Source organism: Aulonocara sp. 'chitande type north' Nkhata Bay, linkage group LG17 (assembly GCF_057382095.1).
Source record: "Aulonocara sp. 'chitande type north' Nkhata Bay isolate Kocher_YH1m ecotype deep benthic linkage group LG17, A_spYH_male_GT1.1, whole genome shotgun sequence".
NCBI classification, from domain to species: Eukaryota; Metazoa; Chordata; class Actinopteri; order Cichliformes; family Cichlidae; genus Aulonocara; species Aulonocara sp. 'chitande type north' Nkhata Bay.
Genome location: NC_141360.1, coordinates 18,044,240 through 18,068,020, shown reverse-complemented (window position 1 = coordinate 18,068,020; position 23,781 = coordinate 18,044,240). Strand labels below are relative to the sequence as shown.

The 23,781-nt window shown below is 44.0% G+C and overlaps 2 protein-coding genes across 4 annotated transcripts; one reads left to right on the top strand and one right to left on the bottom strand.

Moving 5' to 3' along the window:
* Positions 1-380: 380 nt before the first annotated feature.
* Positions 381-7,626, bottom strand: ovch1 (ovochymase 1). Its single transcript, XM_086268830.1, has 13 exons — positions 7,066-7,626; positions 6,746-6,841; positions 5,566-5,749; positions 3,940-4,015; positions 3,331-3,520; positions 3,110-3,249; positions 2,828-2,978; positions 2,710-2,751; positions 2,349-2,568; positions 2,078-2,235; positions 1,893-1,991; positions 1,618-1,751; positions 381-565 (listed from the first exon to the last, which is right to left on the bottom strand). Exons 1-13 carry the CDS (start codon positions 7,103-7,105, stop codon positions 404-406), a joined length of 1,692 nt encoding a protein of 563 aa, XP_086124956.1. The 5' UTR covers positions 7,106-7,626; the 3' UTR covers positions 381-403.
* parp12b (poly (ADP-ribose) polymerase family, member 12b) lies at positions 7,289-23,406 on the top strand. 3 transcript variants are annotated; one of them, XM_086268831.1, is made up of 10 exons: positions 7,289-7,470; positions 9,727-9,847; positions 9,941-10,392; positions 18,981-19,116; positions 20,674-20,938; positions 21,383-21,454; positions 22,097-22,223; positions 22,298-22,466; positions 22,573-22,693; positions 23,017-23,406. In XM_086268831.1, exons 3-10 carry the CDS (start codon positions 10,058-10,060, stop codon positions 23,124-23,126), a joined length of 1,335 nt encoding a protein of 444 aa, XP_086124957.1. In that variant the 5' UTR covers positions 7,289-7,470; positions 9,727-9,847; positions 9,941-10,057; the 3' UTR covers positions 23,127-23,406. The 3 variants fall into 3 exon arrangements, with proteins under 3 accessions (XP_086124957.1, XP_086124959.1, XP_086124958.1); XM_086268833.1 differs by lacking the exon at positions 9,727-9,847; XM_086268832.1 differs by lacking the exon at positions 7,289-7,470 and having other exon boundaries at positions 8,434-9,847.
* Positions 23,407-23,781: the final 375 nt, after the last annotated feature.

The following is a 23,781-nucleotide window of genomic DNA, read 5'->3' as shown; positions in this document are numbered from 1 at the left end:
CTTTTGTTTTGGGTGTTATTTAAGGCATTTCCTGCTGTGCCTGTGGTTGGCATGAAAAGAGGATGATGCAGCATCTGTAACCCGGTTTATGAAGCTGCTCCAGAGTCCAACGCATCAGCATTTAAAAAAAATCAAATCCAGATTCAGACTCAAAGACGCGACTGTATTTAAGAAAAACAAAGACGTGTCAAGGAAAACGTTTCTGATCCTTTTTATAGCAAGGATCAATGATCTGCTTCCACAGACCGAAACTGACAGATTGAAGAGATTTATAATAAAAACAAAAATCTAATTTAAAACTTGGAACCATGGCTGACCAACCAACCAGATGTAAAACTGGAACATCTGGACTGAATGTGTGATGAAGAGTAAAAGTCAGCTTGATTAAAGAGTTTATTTTCAGTCAGAATTTGAAAATCATCTTTCTGATCCACGACTGATAATCTGACACTCTGGTGAAGATGGCTGGCTTCTCTGAGTCGCAGTGCCAGCTGCCCCATGTGGCAACACCAAACAGGAAGTAGGTGCCATATTTCTGACAGAAGAGTGGTGCTCCAGCGTCTCCCTGCAGAGACAAAGAGTGAGTTTCTCCTGATGGTTATCATCTCACACACACACACACACACACACACACACACACACACACACACACACACACGATGAGGGCTGAAGGTCTTCCACGTCAGCCATGTTGGATCCATAAATATTTGGACAATGTTTTTGTTAATCAACATTGAAGTGAAGACTTTTAGCTCTAAATCAAGAGGTTTAACAAAATATTACAGTAACTGTTTATGAAATACAGACATTTTTATACTCAGCAGGCCTAACCTTCACGGCCAAGACACAAAATATGAATGATGAACATTTATTGATAATGAAGCAGCAAACTAGACCCTCAGTTGGGCATTAAATACCAAACTGAAGGCAGAGAGCCAGAAAGCATCTGAAAGTGCTGAAGTAAAGACCTGCACAGCATCACGAGGAGGAAACACAGCAAGTAGTCAACGGGGATTTTTATAAATTTGAGAAATTGTTCTTATATTTATGCTATTGTTCAAGTACTTATGGACCCAGCTGGAGCTACAGGCTCATGAACCTCAGACTTGGAACATTTCCTTCTGGAAGAAACACTGATTAAGGTAAAACCCAAGCAACTTTTGTAAAGAGTTAAAGAACAGCTTATGATTACAGAGAGGCACCACAGACTGGACATGAGATCGTGGAGTTTAGAGTCGATCACAGTCCCTAACAATGAGGAGTGTCCAGATCATCAAAATAGCTTTAGGATTTAAAAAATAAAAATTTGTTTATCCTCCCTGATAAATGTTTAAAATGGAAAATCCACAACCTGAAATCACCTAAAGCACCTCAGTGATGTCATTTCTCTTTCTTCACAAAGCTTGTGTTCAGTGATGTATCTTTAAGGGAAGAGGATGTTTCACTGATAAATTACATGGATGGATATCCATCCTGTATTAATAGCTTTACAGGTGGTCAAAACAGCTCCCACCAACACTGAACATTAATGGTATCCACTGCTGTGTGCAGTAGATGAAGTTGTGCCGGACAGCTGTGCTTTGAAAGGAACACCAAACCGATGTCGGGTTTAGTTACCATACAGGATGTGGAGCCTGCAGGATGTGAACAGATGTGAGAGTCAGTGACGAAGCCTCCCCATTTCTGCCTGCAGGAGGTTGCGTTGACGAGTGTGAGCCCAGCGTGATGCAGCCGGTCTGGATCAACACCCTCTACCAAATTAAGAAGGGTCAGTGTAAAGTACGATCAGGATACACAGGTCTGAAGTCCTGTCACATGACTCAGTCTGATCACACACCAAACTACTGGTTGTTCCTGTTCTGTACACTATGTAGGAGGAATGAGGATGTTACCTTTCGCTTTAGTTGCTCCCCAGCCAGCTGTGATACAAGACCAGGTGTCATCCAGGTCATCATCCTCATCAGGGACACAAACTGGAGACACTTCAGAACCTGTAGACAGAGTCAGGGCACAGTGAAGACTTCTCAGACACAGTGAAGACTTCTCAGAGTCAAATCTCCTGAAGGTACAGGCTCACCAAGTCTGGCAGCACTGCTCAGGTGAAGCAGTGCCAGGTTAGACTTTGGGGGGAAGCCCGTTTTCTGCGGCGGGTTAAAGACTTTGTCCACCAGGATGGTTTGAACTGGCAGGAACTTGATGTCATGAAGCCCCAAAACTGCCACATCCGCTTTAGCCCTGCAGTAGTAGTAGTAGTCGTCGTCGTCGTCGTCAGTAGGAACATTAGCAGAGCTGACACGTGACAGATTACACTGCAGTACTGGAGCCAGTATTAATGGTAGCAGGACTACCTGACGCCGCAGTGTTTGGCGGTGATAACCCAGTGGGGGTGGATCAGAGCGCCGCTGCAGTAGTGGCGACCATTAAACTGTAGGCTGACCTGCCAGGGCCAGAGGAAGGGGCAGGACTCAGTCACATTCACCACGGACAACACGCCGTCCACGGACAGCGAGATTTCGGCGAGGCCGGGAGTCTGATCACAGCCGGAGCTCTGCTGCTTACCGCACTCCTCTGTTACCCCCACATGCAGGAAGGGACAAAATAGAAACACCTGAACTACATGTTGATACACTGACTGGTGGATCTTTTGTTGCAGTTTAAAGATGGTGTGATTAAAAAAAAAAAAGAAAAAAGAAAAAAGAAAAAGCTTACCTTCCTCTATGAGGTCATCTTCAGACACTTGAGCCTGATCACCTGGAAATGGAAGAAGTCCTTCAGAACAGACTCCACCTGCTGCAGGTGTAGAAAGGTCGTGGACTCTGAAACTCACCCATGGTGTCAGACATCCACTGAACATGCTGCTGCACTCTGGTGTACACTCCAGGTCTTTTGGCACGACCACAACCCACCCCCCAACTCACCAAACCTGCCAGCTCATACCTGGTGCCTGTGAAGCAGGACAGAGGACCTCCAGAGTCCCCCTGACACACATACAGGAACACAGACACCACACGAGTTTCTCAATACTCTCCAGATACATGCTGACTGAGGTTTCCTGGTCCACATGATGAACATTCCTTGTTTTCAGGCTGCACAGATGTTCAGCTTGTACCTGACAGGCATCCAGTCCCCCTTCATCCTTCCCAGCACAAAACATGGAGGGCCTGATCCTGCCTAGGTAGTACTGGTTGCAGGTATCCGAGGGCAGGATGGTCACATTCACTTCCTGCAGTCTGTTGACTCGAGGGCCATCTGGTGATGGAGAAAGAACACAAAGGCTCAGATCACACCTGAAGAACCCCAGCTTCCTGTGTACAGCAAACATTTCCTCACTCTCTCGGGTGGAGCCCCAGCCAGTGATGGTGCATTTCATGAGCAGAGGCAGCGGCGTCATCCAGATGTCGATGGGTCTGACGAAGTGGTTGAACTCCAGTGGTTTCTCCAGCTTCACCAGAGCAATGTCGCTCTCTTTAGACTCAGTGTTGTAGCTGTGATGAATGAAGATCATGGAGACTCCCACCAGCTAAGCAGAGAGATGGGAACATTTTCTCATTTCACATCAGGACGATTGTCTGTGCTACCTCCAAGGAACCAAAGAACCAAGAGAACACAGCCTGGAGCCTAACTCCGATCCCACCCAGATATCCACAGACCGAGGCTCCTCAGCAACCCAACAATAAATGACAATGAAAAGCAATCATATTATTATTCCTCCTTAAAACATCATAAGCTATGCAGTCAATGTCTTAGGTTATTACTGCTGTTTTTGCAAAGTGACAAAAATCCTTGTGCAGTGTGTTAGCACATGATGGTATGACCCACATTTTAAGTTTTGTTCTAAACCCTGGACACAGAGTCACTGCTGTCTGCAATGCTGCTCGACTGATCAGCCTTCAGCTGACGTTTTTGATGACAAACAGAGTTTACAGTTCAGTGCCTGACCTGCTCCTGAGGCTCCTCAGCTTTATCCAGGTCATGTTTTCCAGCAAGAACCATCCACAAGGATACTTTATTATGCCTGTAACACAAGTCATGACATAATACTTAGTACTGATGTATTATTGTACAGTCTTTACATTCCAACATAAAACACCTCGGGGTGACTGTTACTATTATACCATATAAATAAAGTTGCTGACTTAGTTTGATGTGTACTCAGTAAGATAAGATATAAGATAAGACTGTATTGATCCCACAGCAGGGAAATTTGTGCATTTCCTCAGCTCAGGTACAGATATCAGAAGAAAAACACAAAAAATACAAATAAAACACAATAAATACAAAATAAGTAAAATAATACACTATAACGGCACACACAGTATGTGATTATGGATAGAGGGTTGTGAAAATATGCAAGACACAAATTTCACTATTCTACCATATCTATTACTAAGTAATAGATATCTATGAGTATAGACAAGTACACACTAAATATACATATGTATACATACACATACACCTGCACATGTCCATACATATAAAGGTACATTATGCATGAGTTGTGACCGTAGATGTCCACAATGTCCAGTGACTCATGACATTGTGATTGAGGAGTTATAGAGTCAAACTGCTGTTGGGATGAATGATCTGCGAAAGCGCTCCTTCCTGCAGCGAGGGTGTTTCAGTCTCTGACTAAAGGAGCTGCTCAGCACACTCACAGACTCATGTAGAGGGAGATGTTGGTTGTTCATGATGAATGTCAGCTTTACTAAGATCCTCCTCTTGCCCACTGGCTCCAGAGGACATCCCAGCACAGAATAAGACCTCCACACCAGTTTGTCAGTCCTGCTCCTGTCCATGCATCCGCTCCCCAGCAGGCCACTGCATAGAAAAAGGCAGATGCTACCACAGTGTCATAGAATGTCCTTAACAGAGTCCTGCAGACTCCGAAGGACCTCAGTCTCCTCAGCAGGTGGCGTTGACTCTGGCCCTGCTTATACAGGACATTTGTATTTTTAGTCCAGGCCAGTTTATTGCTGAGGTGAACAACCAGGTACTTGTAAAAGTCCACAATCTCAGTGTCTTCTCCTTGGATGTTAACCAGTGTTTGTAGGGGTTTACTTCCTCCTGAAGTCTATGACCATCTCCTTTGTCTTGCTGGCGTTGATTTGGAGTGCGTTGGTCTCATACCAGCCAACAAAGTCAGTGATGACCCTCATCTATTCCTGATCATTCCTGTATGATATGCATCCGTTGATGGCTGTATCATCTGAGAAATTCTGTTGGTGGCAATGGTCCAAATTATAACAGAAGTCCGAAGTATACAGGCTAAACAGGAAGGGTGAGAGAACCGTGCCCTGTAGCACCCCTGTGCTGCAGATTACCACGTCAAACACAGAGGTGATAAACCTGATCCTGGATCTGTCCTGGTGTCAGAGAAGGTTGTTCTGAGCCAAAAACGCTCTAAATGTATTACATGTACTACTGCTACCATCTGACCAGGTCTAACACTGGAACCCTCTCTGAACATCTCAAACTATTCTAAACTATTTACAAAAAAAAAAAAAAGAAAAAAAAAAAAAAAAAGCCAACTGCAGAGGCTGCGACAAAACAAACGTGACCTCTGACCTTACGAAGCAGTGGGCAGCAGAGATGACCCACAGCGGGCTGACGATAGCACCCCCGCAGGCTGGCATGGAGGCGAGCTGCAGGGAAACCTGCCAGGGCCACGAGTGAGCCCAGGCCTCCTGACCCCCGATGATTCGGGTTTCCAGCTCCTGCTCCAGCATGAAGGAGCGCACCCCGGCGAGGTCTGAGGGCAGAGGTCAGAAGAGAGCTCAGCTAATTATTTCAGATAAAAACTGTTCAACCGCCAATGTTACAGAAAAATGACCATAAATACATAAATAAGCCAACGGGTTTAAGGAGAAACTTCAAAATAAAAGCACAGGCAGCATGGTACAACATATAAAGAGTTAAAATATTTTCAGCACCAATTTAAAAACATGAAACATTTTTATTTGTCAGTGAAGATCTGGCAGGGTTTCACAGGATTTTACTGTTTTAATACAAACTTACATACTTTAAAGTAACATTTCTAAATTATCTTTAAAAAAGCATTTTAAAAAAATGTTTAAATCATATGCGTATGATTCTTCCTCTTCAAAAACTAAAATATTTCCATTTTAATACTATTACAAGCCTATAACGATAAGAAAATAAAAATATTTGTAAAAGAAACTTGTTTTTTAATATATATATATATATATATATATATATATATATATATATATATATATATATATATATATTTTTTTTTTTTCTTTTCTTTTCATGAGGTCATTTTATTTCTCATTTTACTGAGCATCTTTCATATCACCCATGGAGCGCCAGGACTGCCATAATGAATTAATTAAATACACCATTAAATAATTAATTAAATGTGGCAATAATTAATTAAAATTGGAATTAATTAATTAAATAAATAGTTATGACATGTAATTGATTAATCATTGACACATTTAATTAATTATTGACATATTTAATTAATTAATTATTGACACATTAATTATTGACACGTTTAATTTATTAATTATTGACACATTAATTATTGACACATTTAATTAATTAATTATTGACACATTTAATTAAATATTCATGTATTTCACAGTTTAATTAATTATTCACACATTTAATTAATTATTTAATGGTGTATTTAATTAATTCATTATGGCAGTCCTGGCACTCCATAATCACCGGGTTCCCACGTGTAACGTAAAAACCTCGGACTCGTTAACGCGTGGATCACCTGTGAAGCCGAAGCGTGCGGAGAACAGCGAGCTTTCCTGCGCAGTTCCATTTACAGTGGGGTTCCGCTGATTCTGGATCTGTGTCGAACCTCCAGCTGCAAACAAAATATTAACAGCTGTAACGCACAGCAAACATAAAAACCATTTAAAACGGTTTTGGAGTCGCTGTGTCTTCAGGACACTCGAGGACACCCTCAGGTGTAATAGTTGTAAACTCTGCATCCAAAAATAGTCCTACTAGCAGGTGACTGATCAGGCTGCACAAACACAAACCAGCAGTGTGTGTGTGTGTGTGTGGTGGGGGGGAGACTTGTCTCACCTGTGTAGACCGACAGAACACAGACGACCAGCAGCAGCATGTCTGTCTCACGTTCACCCTCAGAAGACTTACAGGCTTCACGCTGCTGAGCTTCACCTTCATCAGCCTGACCTGTGTGATTGCACACACCTGTACGAGACCCCTCCCCCCACTGTCAATCTGCAGCATTCAGTGTGACAACAGGTGGGAGACAGGTGAGTCCTCCAGTGTCTGTGTTGTCCCTTTTCCACTGAGGATTTCAGTTCGGACCCACTTGCATTAGAAGACTGGTACTGCTGATGTCAGCGTCAGTGGGAGGAGCTTCTACCAGAAATTGTAGCTGGAGCTGGCTTTGCGTGTGCACGCGTCACTGGATGGAACAGGCATAAAATCAAAGAGAGCGCAGTCCCGCTGATGGTGCTGGAGGTGAGTAGAGTGCGCAGCTGTTTTTGTGTGTTGCTGCAGCAGCCACATCACGGCGTGGGGCCGTTTGAAACAGCAGGTTTTTGTGCGTGACGCTGCTGACTGACACAAAAGCCTCTGAATATCCCACCATTCAGAAACGATAGCATGACATCAAGTCCGAGGTCTGAGTGGAGCATCAGGGCCCTGTTTCAGGAAGCCGGTATAGTGCAAACTCTGAGTAAGTATACCCTGAGTTAACGAAAACTCTGGGTTTTCGGTTTCACAAAGCGAGTTTAGATTAATTCTGAGTGAGTTACTATGACGACACACTCCGTGAAGCTAACCTGCCCCCTAGCAGGTTTACTTCAACTAACCCTGACCTTCTCCGCCTCTTTGTCGGAAACCTGACTGTAGGAAGTGTCAGACATGGCGTGTCCCTTCCTTGAAGAGCCAGTAGATGTTGAAGCCCAAATTCTCCGCAGAGCTCTCCGCCGGGAGAGAGTGATTAGAGCGCGTTTGGACATTTTATCATTTCCTGATGATTTCCTGTGTGAACGTTACCGTTTTTCAGCACAATCTATAATTTATTTGAATAACATCCTCAGGACTAATATTGCTCATGTGACACATCGCGGACATCCTCTCAGTTCTGTACATATTATTTGTATTGCACTTCGGTTTTTTGCAAACGGGAGCTTTCTGCATAATATTGGTGACGCTGAGCACGTTTCCAAGGCTACCGTCTGTCGGGCAGTCAGGAATGTTACAGTTGCACTGAAACGTCTCCTGTACTCGTTTGTGGTGTTCCCCGGTCATAGACCCACAAGATTTATCAAAGAGGGATTCCACAAAATTGCAGGTAGCAGGATGAACAAAACTTAATTCATGATGTGGTGATACTTGAACTACTACTTAAATGTTACATTTATTCCCACGGTTCCCAGGTGTGATTGGCTGTATAGATGGCACTCACATTCCAATCATTGCTCCTTCAGTAAATGAAGGAGACTATGTGAACAGGAAGTCTTTCCACAGCATTAATGTACAGGTACATAGTTCCCTGTAGCATTTCAAACTAACAAATTATTTCATTATAGTAATGGATGCTAATTTGTGTTCTCTGCACTGTGAAGATCATATGTGATGCTGCCAACATTATCACAAATGTGGAAGCCAACTGCTCAGCCTCTGTGAGTGGTGGTGGTGGAGGACCCCCACCTGTTTTTCGGGCCTCCACTTTTTTTCTAGTGGCTATAACGGGTCGCATATGAGCATACAGAGTAAGCAAATATGTACTTGTAATGTGCTCAGATAATTTCAATAAGTGCTTACAGAAAGAAAATTAATGTAGCCTCTAACTGCAATTGATTTACATCGGACAAACAGACCAAGCACTATGGCTCATAATACAATTACACCTTACCTGTTTGGACTATATTTTTATATTTCATTTTTACTTGCTGCCAGGAATGTTTGGGGCCTGTTGGGTTGCACCTGCGCTCACATCACATCACAAAATAAAATGTATGAAATAAAAAATAAAATAAAATATAATAAAATAAAATAACGTGTTAAATGGGTGGAAATCCCTAGATCAATGTTTAAATTAACACTCACACTCTGTCGGCTATGTTTTGCCATGCATGCTCTCTTTCTTTTGCAGCTGAGGCTGTGTTACTTTTTTTCCGCAAAATTTGCATGTTATCTGCATATACTGCCATCAGAATTTCGGCCTCAAGCGCTGTAAGATACATTGACCGCGCCTTCTTTCCCTCCGTCTCCATGGTGACTCGCTTAATCTGCGCTCCACTAATCAGGGCTTTATGTATCCTCGTGCGCGCGCTTAATTTGGGGTTAAAGCAACTCCGCGTTGACTGAACTTATTGTTATCAGCCTTTCTGAAACCGAATATTCCGAGTTGGACAGTTCGGGGTTACTCAACCCCGTGTATCATTTTTAACTCTGAGTTTTCTAAACCGGCTTCCTGAAATAGGGCCCAGGTGTTGTCACCGGTAACACAGTAAAATGGACCGTGACAGTCATTTTATGAAGAGTTTCAATTTATGGTTCATGGCGCTTGCACACAAATTAGACAAAGCTAAACGTTCACGACAACCACGAGCTCAGACTGAAGTAACGACGTCTCTCGTGGTGGTCCTTTGACGGAGCGAGCAGTGTAAACACGTCTGCACAGACACGCCGTACACTGCTGCACAGACAACTGGATGATGACATGGTGAAATAAATCCTGCATGTAAGCTTTATGAACTCTTTCAGTGAAACACTGAGTGACGCGTTTACTGGCGCTCATAAATGTAAGTGATGATCCAGTGATGAAGGACCAGAGCTGTGCTCGAACCAGGACTCACCTGCTCCGGAGAGAGAGGCAGACACTTGGGTTTGCAGTTTGTTTATTAATGTGACTGACATGTATTTTACTTTATTTCCGGTTGTGTTATATGGTGCTCGCCTGTATTTATTATTGTGGCAGTGACAAACTGATGAGGCTCCGCGATTAAACGTCACTGAGAGCGGAAGCCCGGCTGTCACATGCTTGTCGGTCCGCCTCCCCCGTCCTCAGTCGGAGTCTGGACGCCGAGCAGAGAGCATGTCTGGGTGCGACCGAGTGATCTTTGAGGCCACTAGGCTGCTGTGCGCCGCCGGAGGAGCTCTGCGGCTCCCGCAGCTATACGAGGAGCTGCGGCGACTCTGTCGTGTCTCCGAGGAGCTCCTCTGCAAGCTGGTCTATGGGCATCCCCGCTTCCTGCTGGTCCGTGGGCCGGAGACGGATGGCTGGCTACGCCCCGAGGACTGCACGGTGCTGGCGCAGACGTCACTGCGCGTGTGCGTGAGCCACCGGCTCGGGGAGCCGTGCGCAAACTGTGACCAACTGCACCTTTGCAGATTCTACATCTACGGAACCTGCAAGTTCGGCAAGGGCAGGTGTGTGTGTGTGTGTGCGTGCGTGCGTGCGTGCGTGCGTGTGTGTCTCTCTCTCTCTTTCTCACACACACACACACACACACACACAGAGGCTGAACGAAAGTTAAGGAAATGAAACAGAAACAAAAGTTTCCGCCGCAACAGAGACATCCTTATCTTCATCATCTTTATCATCCACACATCATCCTTATTACCATCTTCATCATTATTCTTATTGTTGTTGTTGTTGTTATTGTCGGTGGTGGGTGTTGTCTCTAAAGCTGACAGGAAACAAGCTGACACCTGCTGCCAGACGTCACTGTGACGTCAGCAACCAGCTGATTGTCAGATGAGTTTTGTTTTCCTGAGAAATGAGACCACAGGAACAGGGGCGGATCTAGAGAAATTTTCTTAGGGTGGCAAAGAAATCAAATGGGGTGGCAAAATCAAAGCCTTTTTTTTTTTTTTTTTTTTCTTTTCTCAAACACATATGCAGGTGGTTACGTATGGTTAAAATCAAATGCAGTAAGTATACACGTTTTTCATATAAATATAGTCTATAACTTAATTATTGTCTGTAGCCCACATAATTACACACTTTAGTTACATAAAACATGTGAGTTTTGATGTTATGTGCTGTATAGCCTGTATAATAAATAAATATGTAGCCCAATAAGTATAAAATCCAGAAAGCTACACAACATTGGGCGGTTCATTTACAAACACAAGTCTAACTTAAGTTTTACACTGTTTTTTGTTAGAAAACAATCACATTGTTAGATGCTTAAATTACACAATGTCAGAAATCTGCACTGTCATGAAAATTTAAACCTAATTTTTCATGATTTGTTGGATTCACCCACTGAGGTCTGAAATACAAACGGCCATTTTTGACTCCTTTTGAGTTTACATTTGTATTTCACCCTCAGATTGTTTCATTTTATTTTTTTCCCCTTGCCTTGTTTGGTATCATTCTTTTCAGCTCAACTGAATTTAGTTGTTTGTTTTTTTTCCACTGACATACTGCATTAGTATTACTGATCTGAAATCACACAAAGAACTTAAAATCCTAGTAGTATTTCTTTACTGTAAAAAAAACACAGACATGTTGAGTACATTTTTATAACTTGAAATGCAAATATAAAATGTACATTTTGTAAACATAAACAACAATTTATCTATAAAAATTATATTAAACTATATTATAAAAATGCAGCCAATACACCTGCCGTTTTGTTTTTTCATTTTTGTACAACCATTTTAAAATATTACTAAAACTAAAATGAGAGAACAATCAGGTATTGCAATAAGATGTGTGCCAGTAAAAAAAAAAAAAAAAAAAAAAAAAGTTTGTCCACCAAAAGACAGAGGAGAACAGCACAGGGATAAACCTGCAGGCCTGACAACAGGAGGTGTATCACTCCGCTGGTTTTCTACTCAGTGTTTACGTTCCAAATGTGCCTTTGTGACATTCATTAGTGCCCTCACTGACACATAAAACAAAACAACGACTACACAACACACTAAGTATACACTCCACACTAAATGTCACAAATCTCCCACATCTTAAAACTCTCTCGCTCGCTCTCTCTCGCTGCCGTTACGTCACTCCCAAAACTCTCCCCTCTTCCTAAACAGCTGTTACGAGTTCAAAATTGGGGATGGAGACAAGAGGAAAAACCACAATAACAACACTGGTCCGGCCGGGTTAAGTCAAACGATGATTTTAATAGTCACACGCGTGGGAGATGGACACTGTATGCAGACAGCCTCAGATCTCAAAATGGTGGAGCATTGATCAAACTCTTATAGCCTCTGGTGTCCCCACCTTATCATAAAAGCCTAAACATTCACATGCTTTCTCTCACACGGCGCCTAAGCTACGACCTTGGCTCCCTGTTTATCTGCTCCTGCTGAGATGGGGCAGAAAACTCCAGCATGTTCCGTTCTCTTCTAATCAGACAAATAAGGCGATGACTTTCTGCGAACAGTATTTCTTATAACATCATAAAACAATATCATTCATCCACAATAAATCAGCAGTCTAATGTAATGCAAATCAATTTAACGAATGCAATAGTTATCAGCTTCTTCTAATTCAGGAGAATAATGCAAACTAAGACTACATAATAATTCACAGCCTTTAATTAGGGGTATAACATGGCATAAAATAATATTATAATTTAACACAACCAAATCCCACGTGCTGACTTTTTTTTTTTTTTTTTTTTTTTTTTTTTTTAAATTGGTCGACATGGTACGTTTTTCCACCGATAGGAAACATGTGGCTTTATTTCTTTCTTTACGGTTTTCGTGCTGTCCTTAGAAAACGCTTAAAACACACACAAAAACGTGACGACAGTATTTAGAAAAAAGCGTGGCTTATATATATTATCATAATTCTGGATTTACTGGCCTGTAATTAAAATGTAAAAACTTTGAAGTCCGAACTTTCAATGAGGGCTGAAATAGAGACTGAGTGTGGCTGCAGCTTGTTGCTATGTCAGCTTACATCAGTCATGTGCAGTGGGGCGGACCTGTTTGGCGCCCTGGGCGGACACTTCCCCCCCCCCCCCCCCCCCACACACACACACACACACAGACAAAACATATTAAGTATTGAAAAAAACAACTCTCAAATGACATCCTGTACTTGTGTACAACTTAGCTCAGAGAATAACTTCACAGCCTCGCCTCTGTCAGTGCGCCCCAGGGTGGCTGTGGCTACAATGTAGCTTGTCATCACCAGTGTGTGAATGTGTGTGTGAATGGGTGGATGACTGGATGTGTAAAGCGCTTTGGGGTCCTTAGGGACTAGTAAAGCGCTGTACAAACACAGGCCATTTACCATTTATTGTACATTAACATAAAACTGTTGTACACACACACACACACACACACACACACACACACACACACACACACACACACACACACACACACACACACACATATGAAGAGAGAGAGAGTATGCATAGTATGCAAACAGCTACCAAACAGCCATCATAATTCGTCATACAATGAGAACAGGATGAATCAACAACTGACAATGACTAATTAATATTAAAATCTGTAACATAATGTATTGTTTGGAGTTTAGTCTGTTACTGTTACTATTTTTACCATTTCTTCTTGGAGCAACTGTAACGCACATAATTTCCTTAGGGATTAATAAAGTATTCTGATTCTGATTGTTTCAGGATGACCTGCCATATCCAATGACACGTCTGCTTACCTGCATCTTTTGCTCGTTTCTCCTCCTCTTCTTTTCTCTTTTTCTAAACTGAGCACCTGATGGCTTTGAACTTTTCTTGTCCATCTTACGTTGGCTTTAATTTTGCACTCCAGTATGAGCACCCATCCCTCAACCCAAGGATCACTACAATATAATCTAACACACCTACACCTTAGTTCACAGATTCACTTTGTCTAGGGTGCATTTCTGAGATTTTACACAACCCAGGATTCAAATCATGAATACATAATGGGCTTGGATTTACATCATTGTGAATGAAATGTGCTCTATTTGGAAGCAGCAAGGCTCTCCTCCCCTTTCGACGGGTTGTGTGTGAGACTTTAAATCATCAAACTGTAAATATTAAATTGTTATTGATCCCTTTACCCCTGGTCCTAAAGTGTATATTTATTTTCTTACTCTTCTTATATTTATTGTTTGTTTACTTGCACTGCTGTAACTGGAACCTCGTCGTCTCGTCTCTCTATATACTGGCCTGTATGTAGCGGAGATGACAATAAAGTTTACTTTGACTTCAGCAGCGAGCAGGCACACCGAGGGCTCTCGCGCTCACTTTTCATGTATAGAATTTCGAAAAAACATCGGTGCAAATTATAAGTCTGTATCATAATGTCTGGTGTTTTCGTGTTTGTTGGTTTGCTTTTGTGATATCCTAAGACTAAGGAACCACGGAGACCATGTTTAGCTCACAGTTACTTCTTTATTAAGAGAACCGGGACATGCGCCCCACAGAGTGAAAGCTCTCCAACAACTGTTGCCCCCTGGTGGACAAATCCCTGCCACAACATAACATTCCTCCCCCCTTAAACTGGAACTACTCTGTAGTTTTAATCACTACAGAAAATACCCATAAACAAAAACTTCACCTTTATAAAAATGCAACAACCCCGTCCCCAGCCTTTTTTAAAATTTCTTTAAAACCTTTAGTCCAACAGTCTTAGGTTAACCTATAACAGTTCACCGTAATCACGGCACAAAGTCTCTCAGGTGCTCCGGCGGTCTCTTGGTTCTTTGCGATCGCCGTAACCCAGTGGCAGGTGATTCCAGTGAATCACTACTCTCCATATGTGGCTTCACCACTGGTGTAACTTGCACCTCCATGTGTCTCTCATCCTCGTCTCCTGTCTCAGCGCTGATGTTTGGGGCTGCCTTTGGGGGCTCGCCTGGGTGGCCTTCAGGCATTCCTGCTGCCAGGCACGGCTCCAGGCGGGCAAACAGCTGATCGACGTGACGCCTCACCACTGTCCCATTGCCCAGCATCACCAAGTAGGAAACAGGCCCCGTCATCTCCTGTATAAGTCCTGGTATCCATTTGGGTCCTCTGCCATAGTTTCTGGTATATACTGTGTCTCCAATAACAAACATGCGCTCCTTGGCATGTCTATCATGATACAGTCTTTGGCTATCTTGTTTTGCTGTCACTTTCTGTTTCAAGTCAGGGTGTATGAGATCAAGAGTACACCTCAACTTCCGGCCCATCATCAACTCAGCGGGAGACTTCCCTGTTGTGGACTGTGGTGTGATTCTGTAACTAAACAGAGCCCTGTTTAACTTGGTTGCCAGTGTGTCTCCAGTACTCTTTTTCATGAGTTCTTTGAACGTTTGCACTGCTCTTTCTGCTAACCCATTGGATGCTGGGTGATATGGAGCGGAGGTGACGTGAGTGATTCCGTTCTTTGCCATGAACTCTTTAGTTTGTGCCCTTACAAAACACTGGGCATTATCTGAGACCACCATCTCAGGAAGGCCGTGCGTGCTGAAACAGTTTCTCAGGCAGTCTATGGTTGCAGCTGCTGTAGCGGATGGAACTGGATACACATCTAACCATTTGGAGTGGGCGTCCACTATTACTAAGAACATTTTACCCAAAAACGGGCCTGCATAATCGATATGTATCCTTCTCCAGGGCTTTTCTGGCCACTCCCAGGGGTGTAGCGGTGCCTCTTGCGGCCTGTGTCTATGTTCTTGACATGTACTGCAGGACCTCACCTTGTCTTCAATGTCATTCTCCATATGCGGCCACCACATGTAGCTTCTGGCCAGGCCCTTCATGCGGCTCATTCCTGGGTGTGACTGATGTAGCTGTTCCAAAAGGGGGCGTCGACGTCGTTCTGGTATCACCACCCTCGCCCCCCACAGCACACACCCATCCTGCACACTCAGCTCCTGTTGTCTCTGTCTGTAGGGCTGAAAATTAGGATGCTGCGTAGTGGGCCATCCTCTCAAAGCATACTCACGCACTCTGGAGAGTATGGGATCTTTGGTTGTCCATCTTTGCAGCTGCTCAGATGTCATCACGCCCTCCTGGTCCTGATCTACCATCAACACTTGGTCCTCAGCTGCCACCTCTTTAGGGAGGTTCTCTGGAAGAGGGAGACGACTCAGACCATCAGCATTACTGTTATTTTTGCCTTCTCTGTATTTAATGACATACTCATAGGCTCTTAATAACACCGCCCATCGCATGATCCTCTGTGATGCCATCTGAGGGACGGCCTTCAACTCATGGAACAAACTTATCAATGGCTTATGATCCGTGATAATCATGAACTTCCTGCCGTACAGGTACGTATGAAAATACTGTACACCAAATATTACAGCCAATCCTTCTTCATCCAGCTGTGAGTAGTTTTTTTTCTGCTGTATTCAGGGTACGCGATGCAAACCCAATGGGTTTTTCCTGACCATCTGGCATGCGGTGAGCTAGTACTGCTCCCACTCCATAGGGGGACGCATCGCAAGAAAGAATTAAATCCTTTTGCTCATCATAGTGTACCAATACACTGCTTGACTGCAACAGTTCCTTTGATTTGCAGAAAACCTTCTCCTGTGTTGGTCCCCAACACCATGGTTCCCCCTTTCTCAGAAGCTTGTGCAGTGGGGCCAACAGTGTGGACAAGTTTGGCAAGAACTTATTATAGAAGTTCAACAACCCCAAATAAGCTTTGAGCTCTGTCACTGATTTTGGGGGTGGCGCCTCCTGCACTGCTTTCACTTTTGCTGGCACTGGATGTAAACCGGTCTTATCTACCCGATGTCCTAAAAATGTCACTTCCTTCTCCATGAATTGACATTTGCTCCTTTTTAAGCGCAGGCCCGCCTCCTCCAACCGCTGCAGCACTCCATCCAGTGTTTGAAGATGTTCTTTGTCATTCTTTCCCGTCAGGATGATGTCATCCAGATACACTGCGACATTGGTCAGACCTTGCAACACACTCTCCATGGTGCGCTGAAAAATGGCAGGACTTGAACTCACACCAAATGGCAACCTGGTGTATGTAAACAAACCCCTGTGTGTGTTCACTGTGACATACTTTCTAGATTCCTCATCAAGTACAACCTGTTGTATGCGTGACTCATATCTAACTTGGTGTATTTTTCTCCTCCCGCCAGCCCCGCTATCATGTCCTCCATTCGTGGAATGGGGTATTGTTCTACAGGCGACACCTTGTTAACAGTCAGTTTGTAGTCACCACAAATTCTGGCGCTGGAGTCTGGCTTTAGTGTGGGTACAATGGGTGCGGCCCACTCTGAGAATTTCACTGGTTGGATGATCTTCTCCTCCAACAGTCTCTCCAGTTCCTGCTCCACTTTCTTTTTCATAGCAAACTGAACTGATCGGGGCTTATAGAAGCACGGTTTGGCATCACTGGCTACAAGTATCTTTGCTGCAAACCCCTTCAGCGTTCCCAACTCATCCTTAAACACTGTTTCATGTCTGGCCAGTATCCGCTGTAAGGCATCATCTCTGCCTTCTATCTTATGTACAGGTTGCCAGTCTAATTGGAGGGCCTTAATCCATCCCCGACCCATCAAACTAGTTCCAGCCCCTTCAACCACCACCACATCCAGTGTTTTCTTACTGTCTCTGAATTCCACCTGCACTTGGGCTGCTCCCCACACGGGTACCTTGTGGCCTCCATACGTTCTCAGTTTGATTCCACACTTGCTTACTTTGGGCGCATTACTGCCTTCAAAAAGTTTTTTTTAATGACTCCTTCGACATGATAGTGTAACCACAGCCTGTGTCTACTTCAAATGTCACATTCTGTCCATTTACTTTTAGCTTCTGTCTGATGGGTTCTTCCCTTGGGATGCTAATCTCCTTATGCACATTATACATAGTCACAGTTGCCTTTATGTGGTGCATTTCAGCTCCTTCTTCCTCACTCTCCACATTCTCCTCTTCCAAGAAATGGGCTTGTTTACCTTGTCTGCCACGCCCTCCTTTTTGTTCCATTTTCATTCGGCAGACCCTTTTTATGTGTTCCACCTTTCCACAGTTGTGGCATTTTTCTGAAACAAACCTGCAGTCCTTGGCCACATGATTTAGCCCTCCACATCTGTAGCACTTCCTGACAACCTGTTGTGACGTCGAGCCGCCGTCCTCCATCTTGTTCACCGCTCCTAATCCTTTAGTGAATCGTGACTGTTCCGTCATGCTCTTCAAATCCACAATGTCTCTGTTAGCAGCCTCCATTGCTTGAGCAAACTTCAGCGCCTTTTCAAATGTTAGCAAATCCTCTGCTAACAATCTGTGCTGTATTCTGTCGTCGCTTATTCCACATATTAAACGATCCCGCAGCATCACCGTCAGGGAGTCTCCAAAGTTAGTCCTGTGCGAGCTTCCTTAGCTCCGCTACATAATCGCCCACACTTTCCTCCGGCCTTCTATTCCGTGTGTTAAACTTCCACCGCTGCACAGTTTCACTCGGCTTAGGGTGAAAATGATTGTTCAATAATCCCACCAACTCAGCATAAGAACGATCCCCTGGCTTGACCGGACTGAGTAGGTTCCTAATCAGGGCATAGGTCTGTGCCTTCCATTTCCACAGTGTAACATCCAACCACCTGTGTAAAAAGCGAAATTCCCATGGTGTTGTTCAAAATGTGCTCTGGCACAAGCATAACCATCGCTTGCTACTGAAAACAAGAAAAAAGCCGGTCCCGCTATGGGCTGAACCATTTGTTAATGGTGGAGGGGAGAACACTATGCAATATATTCAGTTTTAGCATTTATATTCACTGTAACTACGCTCAAACTGTTAATGCTATCTTATTTTAATAAACAACACTGTCATATGCAAAACTGGGGTGGCACTTGGGGTGGCAAGGGATTCTTTTAGGGTAGCACTTGCCACTAGGAAGTTTCACTTCCTACGTGTTTGCATCACCATGCTAACTGATTCTGCAGACGATCATCACAAACCAGCTTCAGTCCTGAAAACACTCACCTGCTACAGCATGCACCACTGATCCATTATCTATCTGTCTGACTGATTGACTGATTGGTTGATTGACTGGTATTGACAGCGGGGTGAGAGGAGCTGATGGTAAATGTACCTCCTCACAGGAAACCATGTCGATCATCCCACGACCTGCGGTCTGATCATAACTCCAGGCTGCTGAAAGAGTGCTCGCTGCAGCAGCTAAACGAGGACGAGCTCTTCCTGCTGCTGCTGCTCAACGACCCGGCGCTGCTGCCCGAGGTAACGCCCACACCTCACTCACCTGACGTCACAGGCTGTTCCTCAGGAGACGTGCTCAGTGTTAGCAGATGAAACGACTCTGCCCTTTACACAAGAAACGCAACTGTGCACAGATTCGTGGGACGCTCCTGAAGAAAAAAAAAGTGAATAAGAAAGTGATGAAACGCAGCATGTATGAGATCACCATGGCAACAGACTCACCATTTGTTTGCCTCACATGAGGACACAGAGCTTCTTTAGTCACGTAACATCCACAGAAGAAGAAACTGAAACTGAAAGTAAAACAAAAAAAACAAAAATCAAAAATGAAAAATGAAAATCAAAAGTTGGACATGACCGAGGATCCTCAGGTAACCAGAAACTAATGCAGGGGGGTCATTTTACACAGCGGGCCACATAAAGCGAACTTTGACCTTTTAAGTGGGTTGGACCAGTGAAACTTTTGTCAGTGTTCTCAGCAGGGCTGAAGACCCGACTCCCGCGTACTGACCCGCCTTTCCCTGTTAATGCCCTACCTGGCCCCCTGGCAAAACTTTGCTAGACCCGCCCCTGAACAGTTACCAGCTGTCAGCTATGTAGAACAAGATCCTGGTGTTATTTGTCTCTCAGAAACAGTTCATAACTTCCCTTCAAATCATTCCTGTCACCTAAAAGGTAAACCTGTTTCTCCACCACCTGTTCAACTCTGATGATTCAGTAAGGACATCTCCTGGTTTCATCTTCACCACATATCCAAACCAGCAGCTGTTACAGCTGTGGCTCCAACAAACATCAGCTGATACTAGAAATTAATATTAAATAAATTCTAACAACAGCTGATCAAGCTTAAACGTGCTGCTGTTGTTTAGCGCAACATCTGGTGGTTTCCTCTTTCTGGTGCAAAGTAGGCCAAACAGGTGGGCCAAAGAGAGATGAGACTTGAGACAGAAAAGCCAATCAGCTGATCATTGATCAGTTTCATGGTTGAAGTAGCAACATGAGAGGGAAGGGGAGAGAATGAGAGAAGAAGAGGCAGCTGACAGCGTAAAGACACAGTATAACTCCAGCGTTGTCTCTTTTTTCATTCTAGCTGAAGTACGGGACAAATCGCGTTCCTTTTCACCGCAATACGGATGTATTGTAATTGGTCCAGCCCAGAGTAGATCATGACCAATTGGCCAATCCACCACCTTCCATTGTTTACAAAACAAACAAACAACCCAAAACAAACATCGCCCCATTAAAAGCGAGAAATCACCATCCACCCATCGGGCAAATGGAATGCCCGATGGCCAGTCCAGCTGTGACTGGCATATGAATGTATCTCACGGGCTGTAAGTTTGACAACCCTTACTCTAATCATTTATGTATCCGATTTAGCCGAGTCTGCATTTACTTCATCACTTCAACATTTGTGACGTTTGTGACAAACACTGCTTTTAAGGGACTTTCAGTAAAAATGTGATTGACAGCTGGATCCTTAAAAAAATCACACACACTCTCTCTAACCCAATCATGAAGGCTCTGTATGTTTTCTCTCTCTCTCTCTCTCTCGCTCTCGCTCGCTCGCTCGCTCAGGTGTGTGTGCACTATAACAAAGGCTTGGGGCCTCACGGCTGCTGTAGTTTCCAGGGCGACTGCACCAAAGTGCACCTGTGTCAGCACTTCGTGCAGGGTGACTGCATCTTTGGAAAAAAGTGCAAACGGTTGCATGCCGTTGACGAGCACGGGCGCCACATGCTGGAGGAGAGAGGACTGAGCTGTGACATCATCCACAACCTGCCTTCCATCTACAGCAACATCCACCAGCTCAGAGCGGCCTCCACCTCCACCACCTCCATGGGTGAGACTGAAGCCTGAAACAGAACCTGCTGATCCTGAGAACCTTGACCGTCTAATCACTGTGAGGATAGAGGAGGAAACCTGCAGATCAGGAAAAGTCAGATCAGTATTAGAAATCTGCTCCATAAAGAGGAGAAAATGATTCCATAAATATGGAAGAAAAAAAGCCTTTTATACAAGCGACTACTGCCTCACAGACACAACAATGTCTCCTCACTGAAGTCATAATTGCCAAAAATATAAATAATGTTACGAAGCTGGTGTTTCAGTGTGATAATCTGATAATGCTACACAAATATGAGGAGGTTATCCATAAACATGACACAAGATTCAGATTTCATACATGGCGTTCAGTGTCTATGTGTGTGTTATTACCTGATTACATGTTACTGACGTGAACACAAGGAGGCGCTCTGTACCGTGACTTCGGCTCTTTATGTTTCAGACATTGTTCCTGAGCCGTCTCACTCTCTGGAGATCTGCCTGCACTTCTTCAGGAACAGATGCAAGTTTCAGGGTGAGTTCTCCTACTTTCTTCATGCGAGGATCTGATTGGCTGAGAGGAAACTGCACACAGGAAGTCTCTTTCAGCCTCCCGCTGTGCACTTAGTCGTGTGCATCCAGTAGGTGGCAGCACAGGGTAGAAGTACAGACTCCAACATGAAGCTGACTCACTCTTTATAAATAAAGATTTATTTGTTTTCTCACTAAAACCTAAAATATTTTTCGTGCCTTGCTGGCATCTGATTGGTTTCTCTGGAAACATACAGTTTAAAATATCAAATTTTCTTTTATTTAATCTTCTTCAGTGCAAATATTTAATGTATATACATGACATCATGTTCAAAAGAGTTGAAGTTTATAAATTATAATTTATTCAAATTTGTCTTCCTAGATAACGTTTTCTGTCAAATCTGCCAGTGGGGGAAAAATGTATTATTTTGTGCTCATTGTTTTGATTTCCTTTATTTTTCATCTGTACAGTCCTGTTTGATTGTTATTTATTTTTAATTATTAATATTTTATTATTAATATCATTTTTGTTATTTTGTGATTGTATGATTGTGTGATTTTTATGATTTCCTGCTGGTTGCGCTGAGTTTTCTGTGGGCGTGTTCGTGCTCATTGGCCTCGCCTCAGTCTTTCGGTCTCTCTGCAGACTCGTGCCTGCAGGTGCACTTCCACCTGCCGTATAAGTGGGAGGTTCTAGATGGCAGCACCTGGACGGAGCTGCAGAACATGGAGGACATTGAGCGAGACTTCTGTGACCCGTCCAGGACTGAGAGGTCAGAGGTCACAATGAGTGCAAGTTGTTGATGTTTTTCATGCATCAGCCACTCACAGCTGCCATGTTTTTCAGCGCTGGTGTTCAGACCATCGACTTCATCACGATGACTCGAGGGATGCAGCCTGTTCGCCGTCTCTCCACAGTTTCCTCCGTGAAGAAGCCGTTATACTACACACTGACCACCAAATGGCTGTGGTACTACAAGGGGGACCATGGGAACTGGGTGGAATATGGAGAGTTGGTGAGTTGGAGCACCTTTAGGATCACTGTGTGGGAGCGAGCTGTAGAGGAATACAGAAAATGTTTATTTAGCTCCAGGTCTGATGTCTGTCTCGTACGTCCTTCAGGATGAGAAGCTGCGCTCCACATCGGAGACATCCTGCACTCTGGAGAAGAAGTACCTGTCTGACAGAAGAGCTAAAGTCAGAGTGGTGAAAGGCTACAGAGAGTACATCATCAGCTTCAAAGGTACTACTTCCTGTCACCTGCATCCCAGGTGTAACTGTGAGTTAATGAAGTGGTCAGGTTAGGCCCAGAACAAGTCCAGCATCCCTCCATGTGGGGACTCACAGTTCCACAGTGAGTGCCACAGTCAGGGCAGGAAAGTCAGAGGTGACGATTCCAACAGAAACTTCCAGAATCCCAGAATGAATTTTGGGAATGTCCCAGACACAATGGCATGCCCTGATTCAGCACATAGACACATCCCAGCCTTTAGGCTTCAGGTCCCAGTGTGTTCCTCTGTTACCGCTTCCTGATGGTGTCTAAGCATGTTCTCTCTCTCTCTGCAGACATGTACCAGAGGAACCACAAGCACAACACCAAGAGGAAAGTCCGCCGTCGCCCTCGCTTCGTCTCCCGGGAGGAGGTGGAGAGGCCGGTGTTAGGAAGTCAAATGTGACCCGATTATGTTGACTGGACCAGGCTGGGTGCCTTATCACAGTAGCAGGTGCTGCTGCTCAAGATTTCATCACTTCCTGGACGTCTGTAAATGATTACTGATGCATTCACTGAGCATGTTAACCACTTCTATTATTTTCTGCTTCTCTGTGTGTATGTGCCTGTGTGGGGGAAATTTATTCTACCTGTATTTCTATTTTTGTATGGGCTTTAGGCAATATAAAGCACCTTGAGGTCACTGTTGTTAATTTGGTGCTGTAAATAAAATGGAGTGATTCTTATTGGAGCCTTTTATTAATGTCTTTAGTTTGAGCTCTGTGGCTCTCTCAGCTGCAGGACGATCTGGTGTCAGAGACTCTGAGTCTACCTTTCTTTTTATTTGGTGTCCTCATCCATAATTTCCTTAAACCAACAGTTTGAAAATTGAGTCATGTGATCACAGAATCCTGGTGACCCCTCACAGACCCAAAGAAACGGCCGCGATCGTTAACTGAACTAAATATGAAACATTACTGCAGTTACTGCAGACTCAAACTTCAGCACAGACTGGAACGCCCGTGACGTCGGTCCGTTCAGAGCAGGCTTCCTCTATTATGGCTGCACTGTTGTCGAGTATCAGCTGTTCTCTGTAGGAGTGCTCAGTTCATCTTTAAGGT